The sequence below is a fragment of the Branchiostoma floridae genome, chromosome 3, assembly GCF_000003815.2.
Source record: "Branchiostoma floridae strain S238N-H82 chromosome 3, Bfl_VNyyK, whole genome shotgun sequence".
NCBI classification, from domain to species: Eukaryota; Metazoa; Chordata; class Leptocardii; order Amphioxiformes; family Branchiostomatidae; genus Branchiostoma; species Branchiostoma floridae.
Window position 1 is genome coordinate 33927618 of NC_049981.1, and position 8356 is coordinate 33935973.

The window sequence follows — 8356 nt, forward strand, 5'->3', positions numbered from 1 at the left end:
GAAAAAAGGTTTTCCTTGCTGTAATGTCATGAAAAAAGGTTTTCCATGCCATATTGTCTTGGTTATGATGTTACCTAAGAGGTAATGTCATTGTTGATGGTTTCCATGCTGTTTTGTGAAGGAAAAGGGATTTCCATGCTGTTTTGTGAAGGAAAAGGGATTTCCATGCTGTACTTAGTACTTGATCATACTCCTGTGTGGTGCACTGGCAATGTGGACAGCATTCAGATAGTCATGTAATGTTATGGGAAAGGATTTCCAGTCTATAATGTCATGAAGTTTCCATGCAGCATTGCTGTAATGTCATGGAATAAGGTTTTCCATGCTGTATTGTCATGGAATAAGGTTTTCCATGCTGTATTGTCATGGAATAAGGTTTTCCATGCTGTTATGTCATGGAATAAGGTTTTCCATGCTGTATTGTCATGGAATAAGGTTTTCCATGCTGCAATGTCATGGAATAAGGTAACATGCTGTAATGTCATGGAATGAGGTTTTCCATGCTGCAATGTCATGGAATAAGGATTTCCATGCTGTATTGTCATGGAAGGAAGCAAATGCTGCGCTGCTGGTGTGAATCATTCCACGGCCTTTTCAAAATTTCTCTACTCATAAGAGAGTACAGGTGACACTGCACTCATGGGTTGGTGGGGTGGGGGGGTTAGTTGCACCATGCCACGGGGTTGCACAATTTGCTGATAAGTCCACAACCAGTAGCCAATCAGGCCTGTTCAGGAATAACATGGCTTTCCTGATTGGTCCAAACATTAGGATAACCTAGCCAATCACAATGATAGCTCTATATGGTAGCTCTGATTGGCCAAAGCAGTACAAAGCAGTAGCCAATGAGAGCTTTCGTAAGTAGAATGTTGCCTTCCATGATTGTTAGCAGCACCATTGTTTTAGGATTAGCCAATAAGGACTACTCTAAGCTCAAGTGTCCTATCCTGATTGGTCTAACCAGAAGATGTAATGATAATCAACTCCAGTGTCCAATCAGGTGTTAGTAATGTTGTTGACAGCCTTCTCTGATTGGTCCAAAAAGGTTAGCAGGTGCAAGTTTTCTGAGATGTAACATTACAAAGATGGATCCAACTAAAATATGTCCGTGTAAAGTGTTTGAACCTGACTTTCCCCCATATTGGATGTAAAACTGTAATTTCTAAAGAGATTTCATCACATTGCAGTTTAGGGAGAAAATGAGAAGTTTGTGTTCAGTTTCTTGTTTTATAGAATTATCTACCAGTGATGGAAGAAAATGCCCAAAGGTACGGTAGCAAATTATACATGATATGGACAACTTGTAACTAAAATGTGTTGTTTTGCAGCAAAATTGTTCAATATACAATGACAAGAAAGATGTGTTATAAGAAGAAGAACATGGTACTAAACGTTGGATATTTCTTAAATGACCTGTAAGACTCAGAACTAATTTATTGTTCCATTATACATTTGTATTTGCTGTAGAGGTAGAATCTGTAGTTCTCTTAGATGTTCCTCCGATACTTTCAACATAGCACAGATCAAGGTTATTTTAGTGTGCATGATAAGTAATAAACCTGCCAAAATGTTAGATTATGTAAATGCAATGTTATGTCATATTGTCCAGCTTTCCCATTCTGTCACATGAAGGAGGTGGGCACGTCTTAAGTATTTCTCCTTGGTCATGTTTTAAGCCTTTCTTGGCGCTGTGGCAAATGCACTCGATGTCCACATAAATGCATTTGGTAGACTGACGTCATATGAAGGATTTGACCAGCCCTTTATCCAATAGGTGATGCAACTATTCGGCTTTATTTCTGTATGACATTCACTAAATAGAGTTACACTCTGCTGATCTGTATTCTCCAAGCAGGGATTTGGCTTTGGTTGGGTTTGGAGATGTATCAGGTTTTTTTTCTTCTATTTTTTTCCCCATTTATTAGGCTGTCATGTTTGGCTAGAAGACATGAAGAAATGGGGACAAACTAGAAATCCCGACAAAAACAGCTGGAGCCAAACCTCTGCTTGGAGAGTAGACCTGCTGTACTTGGCTAAAACTGGCCTTTGTCTAGCTGTACTGCACTATCGGCTAAGGAAAAAGTGTTGTGTCTGGGTTTTTATTCTGAGGTCAGAGCTGAACTGTTTCCCTACAAGCACTGGCTGGTGTCTTGCACTATCCACTGTGTAAACTGTAAAAAAAAAAAAGTAATTACCTGAATAATTCTTGAGTTTCGAGGCTATCTGCAAAAATGTCTCTCATTTCATAGGCAATAATCCAGAAGTTCGTGTCCCAGATCCCAGTGGTGACTATAGGTGTGCAGGATCGCTTGCTGTCTGTAAGAAAGGCACACCTGGATACAGGTGTAAAAGAACGCTTGCACACACCTGCTTCTCAAGACAGACTTGGAGAAAGGTGGGAGAGCCACCCTGATGTAAATGAAATGTTTGCTTGGATAAATGAATAAAGTATTGAATTTTATGCCAGTTATATTAAACTTGTGCTTGTTTTGTGCCATGAAATGACTGAGTTTTGCTCCAATAATGATGAAAGATCAATAATAACTCAGTCCTTTTATTTCTGCATATAACAATTTAATTAAAATGGTGTTTAATTCCTAAATTAATTGTATTTCAGGACATTAATAAGATACTGAATGGGCCGCAATGCATGCAACAATCTGTCATGTAAGTAAAGGCAGGTGGGAACAGCAATGGGTATTTAGGAAAACTAACTCTTCAGCTATCCATCCATCCACCCACCCAGACACCTACCCACCAAGAGACCTACCCACCCATCCATTCATTCATCCATCCATCCATTCATTCATTCATCCATCCGTACACCCATCCATCCATCCACCCACTCATCCATCCATCCACCCAACCAACCGTACATCCATTCACCCACCCGCCCATCCATCCATCCACCCACCCATCCATCCGTACACCCATCCATCCATCCACCCACTCATCCATCCGTACACCCATCCATCCATCCACCCACTCATCCATCCGTACACCCATCCATCCATCCACCCACTCATCCATCCATCCATCCACCCACCTATCCATTCATTCACTCACCATCTTAGCCCCAGACTAACAGCCATCAGCCTCTACACAAACAAAATGAGTTACTCCAGCTTTATTCACAGAAATGTCTACATGCTCAATTTGCATCAGCAATCAGTGTACAGATAGCCTCTACCAGGCCTTGGTCAAGCTGCTTCAGGTTGGTTTTGCAGCATCACAAGTTTGAGTTATGTTATAGCCTGTTTCAGACTCCATACGGCTGACGTACAGAAATGTCATCAGAACGCACAAGCACATACTAGCTGATCGCTGTGGCTGATCAGTATCAAAGTTTACATGCTTGTGTAGTCTCTAGCAGATGCCTTAGGGCTGACGTACAGAAATGTAATCAGAACGCACAAGCACACACTGGCTAATAGCTGCGGCTGATCAGTGGTAAAGTTTACATGGTTGTATAGCCGGTAGCAGATGCCTTTAATAGGACTGATGGTAACGCTGCTATAGCCTCTATCAGACTCCTTAGGACTGTCCACAAGTTACAGCATTGAAGGGTTAGATATCAGTGTGCCATAGCCTGTACCAGACTCCTTAGGATTGATAATAAGTTACAGCATTGTAGGGTTAGATATTGATCAGTTTGCCATGGCCTCTACAAGACTCCTTAGGACTGTTACAGCATTAGTAAGTAGGAGAAATGATGGCTTGAATACTTTTTCTAGAAACAAATCTAGATACAAACTATTAACTTCTTACAAGCTTCAGCCTCATAAATGCTTTCTCTACTGTTTCTTTGCCAGCGAGAAACCAAAAGTTGACTTGGCTTGAATTATTCTTCTAGAAATAAATCCAGATACAAACTATTACAAGTTTATAATGTTTATTCAGCCTCATAAATGCTTCCTCTACTGGTTCTTTGCCAGCAAGACCTCTAAAACAATAGTGGCTAAATTTGCTTTCATGTTTTTTTTCTGACTTTCCTTTCTCATCATGCAATTATCAAACGTTCTGTAATTACTTTTCCTCATTACACATGAAAGAATAAACATCTGCTTTGACTCCTACGGATCAGGTAAAAGCTTGAAGCCACGAAACTAGCGTTTCTACTGCGCCTGCGCGAGGCAGTGGCGGCCATGCCCTTGTTCCCATGGGAACGGTGAGGGTGTGGAAGGGTTTATTAAAGCCTGGCGGCCACGCCCCCGTTCCCGTAGGAACGGTGAGGGTGTGGAGGGGTTTTAGTAAAGCTTGGCGGCCATGCCCTTGTTCCCGCGGGTGCGGGGTGCCTTGCCGTGGCGCATCCGCTCCAGCACCGGAGGGCCGGCCTCGCCTGTAGCGCCACCCGCCTCGCCGGGATTAGGGGCGCGCGGGTCAGCCTCGGGGCGGGGTTCGGGGTCGCCCTGTGGCGGGAGATCGGCCAGACGGCGGGCCTCGTGCTCGGTGCCGCCGGGAAGGGAGCGCTCGGCACGGGACAGGTCGGGGTGCAGGGAGTCGGCCAGTTTGCCCGTGTTGGTGTTGTTGTTGGGGACTTCGGGTGCCGGGAAATCTGGGTAAGGCTCGGGTTTCATGGGTAGGTTTGCGGGGATGCCTGCTTCCATGGGAGGGTTTCCGGGTACGTCATGTGGGTTACCTGGGCCATAGGGTGGGAGAGGTTCGGGTTCTCCCGACGGGGCCCAGTCGGGGTGCTCCAGGAGGGGGCGCTGGTCTCTCTGGGGAGATGCGGGGCCGGAACCCCGGAAAGGAGCGCGGGTACCTCCCGGGCGGGGCCCAGTCCTGCGGGTCGGGGCGGGGCTGCTGCTCGGGTCCCCCCGCAGGGATCTCCCGCTCAGGCCCGGCGGGCTGATCGGGTTCGGGGTCCCAGGCAGGGTCGTGTGGGAAGGGCGGGAAGTCCTCGGGCTCCGGGAAATCCTCGGGCTCCGGGAAGGGCGGGAAATCCTCGGGTTCCGGGAAGGGCACCCCCTCCGGGTCTGCGGGCGGGCCCCAGTCAAGCGGCTCCGGAGCAGGAAACTCCCCCGACCCGTCACCCTGGGGATGGGGAGCGCTCTCGGGCGCGTGCTCTGGGAAGGGGCCGGCCGGGTCCCAATCAACACGGAGAGGGTCCCCTGGGTACCTGTTACTGTAGCGACCTGTCATGTTCTCAAAGTCAGTGTCGTCGTCAGGGAGACCGTCGTCAGGACGGTAGTCGTCAGGGCGATAGTCGTCAGGGCGATAGTCGTAGGGGCGATCGTCGTGTGGGGAGTCATAAGCCGGACCCATGTAGTCAGGGAAGTCTTCGTTGTAACGGTAACGGTACGTGTCATGATCTGGCTCTGGTTCAGCTGCGGGGACGTAACGGTACCCGTACGTGTCATGGTCGCGCTCTGGGAGAGGGTCTGAGTAATACTCGTCAGGGTAGCTGGTGTCGGGGAAGTCCTCGGGGTACGGTCGGGGATAGTCCGGGTAGACCTCGGGGGAGCCGGGTTCAGCTTCGGGAGCCCCCGGGACGGAGCGGGCCTTGCGGGCGGGCTCAGCTTCGGGGGCGTCCGGGAAGGAGTGAGGACCGCGGGCGGGTTCAGCTTCGGGGGCGCCCGGGACGGAGCGGGCCTTACGGGCGGGGTCAGCTTCGGGGGCGCCCGGGACGGAGCGGGCCTTGCGGGCGGGGTCAGGTCCGGGAGCGCCCGGGGCGGAGTGGGCCTTGCGGGCGGGGTCAGGTCCGGGAGCGCCCGGGACGGAGCGGGCCTTGCGGGCGGGCTTAGCTTCGGGAGCGCCCGGGACTGAGCGGGCCTTACGGGCGGGGTCAGGTCCGGGAGCGCCCGGGGCGGAGCCGGCCTTGCGGGTGGGTTCAGCTTCGGGAGCCCCCGGGGCGGAGCGGGGCTTACGGACGGGGTCAGCTTCGGAGGCGCCCGGGGCGGGGCGGGCCTTACGGGCGGGGTCAGGTCCGGGAGCGCCCGGGACGGAGCCCTTGCGGGTGGGTTCAGCTTCGGGAGCCCCCGGGGCGGAGCGGGCCTTACGGGCGGGGTCAGGTCCAGGAGCCCCCGGGACGGAGTCATGACTGCGGGTGGGGCCGACGGCCAGCGGCGGTGCTGCCTCAGCTGAACGCCGATTCTGCAGAGGGAAAGACATTGGAACAGTAACATCAGATGATGATTGTCGGTTAGAAATTCGCATTTTGAATTAATTTTTCGAACTTGAAATTTTTCTTTTAATAGTGACCCTACTCACCCTCCCGCTCTTGCCCAACACACGGTCTAATTTCTGCGCCAGTGTCGTCACCTGGGAAACGGAGAAATCACAACACTCAAAACGGAAGTTATCCGAGCAACTCGGTAACTTTGTGAACGGTCGGACGTTACTTACTGCTAGAATCCGCTGCCTTTCATCAGTGCTAGGGAAAAAGCATCGACATGTCATATGTTTTCTATATCTGAATAATGTTCTGTGTGTAGGCTGCATGATTATGTTATCCACAACACGAATAGCTTCACAGAAAGGTCGGTGAAGATCATTACATCCGTCATCGCAAAATTACAGAAATTCGGAGCATCCATTCATCCCTTCTTGTCCTGTTTCAAAGTCTTTCACTTTACCTATTCCCGACTACACACGCACGCGCACACGCACGCACGCACACACACACACACACACACACACATACACACACACACACACAGAGGCAAACTTACACACACACACACACACACACACAGGCAAACTTACACACACACACACAGGCAAACTTACACACACACACACACGGGTATAACCCGAACCATGCCCCCCGTACGAGAGGTGTCACGTGTTGGACCGTACCTCTTCCTTGTTTTTCCTGGCTTCTTCCAGCTTCCCGTCCAGAACCTTCCCATACTCCTTAGCCTGGAGAAAGAAGGGCGGGAATGGAGGTCAGAACGTAGGAGCTGTGTTCAGCTTTATCATGTTGTATGTATTATGTGAATGTATGTATATGTGCCCAGGGGCACCTGAAAAACCAGCAGTAGTCTGAGAGTGTTTTTCCTGGTTAAATACATGTGTAAATGAAGATAATGAAATCATACGGGCAGCTTGGTAACCATTCTATTCGGACCGACTTGAAGCAATGTGAGTGTTAGGCTACCAAATATGGCGGTGTTAATATTAGGTTACCAAATATGGCGATGTGAGCGCAAGGCTACCAAATTTGGCGTTGTGAGTGTAAGGTTACCAAATATGGAAGTGTGAGTGTTAGGTTACCAAATATGGCGGTGTGAGTGTTAGGTTACCATATATGGTGGTGTGAGTGTTATGTTACCAAACATGGCGGTGTGAGTGTTAGGTTACCAAAGATGGCGATGTGAGTGTTAGGTTACCAAAGATGGTGTCTCAGGGTGTTAGGTTACCAAACATGGCGTGTGAGTATTAGGTTACCAAACTTGGCGTGTGAGTGTTAGGTTACCAAACTTGGCGTGTGAGTGTTAGGTTACCAAATATGGCGGTGTGAGTGTTAGGTTACCAAATATGGTGGTGTGAGTGTTATGTTACCAAACATGGCGGTGTGAGTGTTAGGTTACCAAATATGGCGGTGTGAGTGTTAGGTTACCAAATATGGCGGTGTGAGTGTTAGGTTACCAAACATGGCGGTGTGAGTGTTAGGTTACCAAAGATGGCGATGTGAGTGTTAGGTTACCAAAGATGGTGTCTCAGGGTGTTAGGTTACCAAACATGGCGTGTGAGTATTAGGTTACCAAACTTGGCGTGTGAGTGTTAGGTTACCAAACTTGGCGTGTGAGTGTTAGGTTACCAAATATGGCGGTGTGAGTGTTAGGTTACCAAATATGGCGGTGTGAGTGTTAGGTTACCAAATATGGTGGTGTGAGTGTTATGTTACCAAACATGGCGGTGTGAGTGTTAGGTTACCAAATATGGCGGTGTGAGTGTTAGGTTACCAAATATGGCGGTGTGAGTGTTAGGTTACCAAACATGGCGGTGTGAGTGTTAGGTTACCAAACATGGCGGTGTGAGTCTTAGGTTACCAAACATGGCGTGTGAGTGTTAGGTTACAGTGCCCATGTCCTACTCACCCTGTCCAAGACCTCCTGGACGGTCAGGTTACCAAATATGGCGGTGTGGGTGTCCTTGAACTTGATGTCCCCGCCTTGGCGCGCCGCCATGAAGATCACATTCCCGTCAACGGTCTTGATCTTAGCCCTGGAGTGGACGAGAGGAGATTCTTAAAGATTCATTCTGAACTAGCAACATTCTTTCAAATATCTCTTATAATTAAATATGCATAAATAATGCTAATTTCATGACGACCGGGGCCAAAATCCAAGATTTAATGACGTCAATTTACCGTCATTGATGTTGCTATTAGCAACACAAGTCGTACCAAACA

The 8356-nt window shown here is 48.8% G+C and overlaps 2 protein-coding genes across 2 annotated transcripts in view; both read right to left on the reverse strand.

The window, feature by feature from the left end:
- Positions 1-3846: 3846 nt before the first annotated feature.
- Positions 3847-5138, reverse strand: LOC118411895 (proline-rich protein 2-like; the record flags this gene model as incomplete). Its single annotated transcript, XM_035814387.1, has 1 exon — positions 3847-5138. A coding segment is annotated over one exon (891 nt), but the record flags the coding sequence as incomplete, so codon positions are not given.
- LOC118411896 (extensin-like) overlaps positions 5112-8356 on the reverse strand; it is a 5515-nt gene continuing 2270 nt past the window's right edge. Inside the window, exons 3-7 of the mRNA XM_035814388.1 lie at positions 8043-8169; positions 6799-6861; positions 6211-6261; positions 6022-6093; positions 5112-5966 (exon numbers count right to left, since the gene is read on the reverse strand). Of these exons, the coding sequence (XP_035670281.1) occupies positions 5139-5966; positions 6022-6093; positions 6211-6261; positions 6799-6861; positions 8043-8169 (1141 nt within the window). The 3' untranslated portion in view covers positions 5112-5138. The remainder of the gene's footprint in view (positions 5967-6021; positions 6094-6210; positions 6262-6798; positions 6862-8042; positions 8170-8356) is intronic.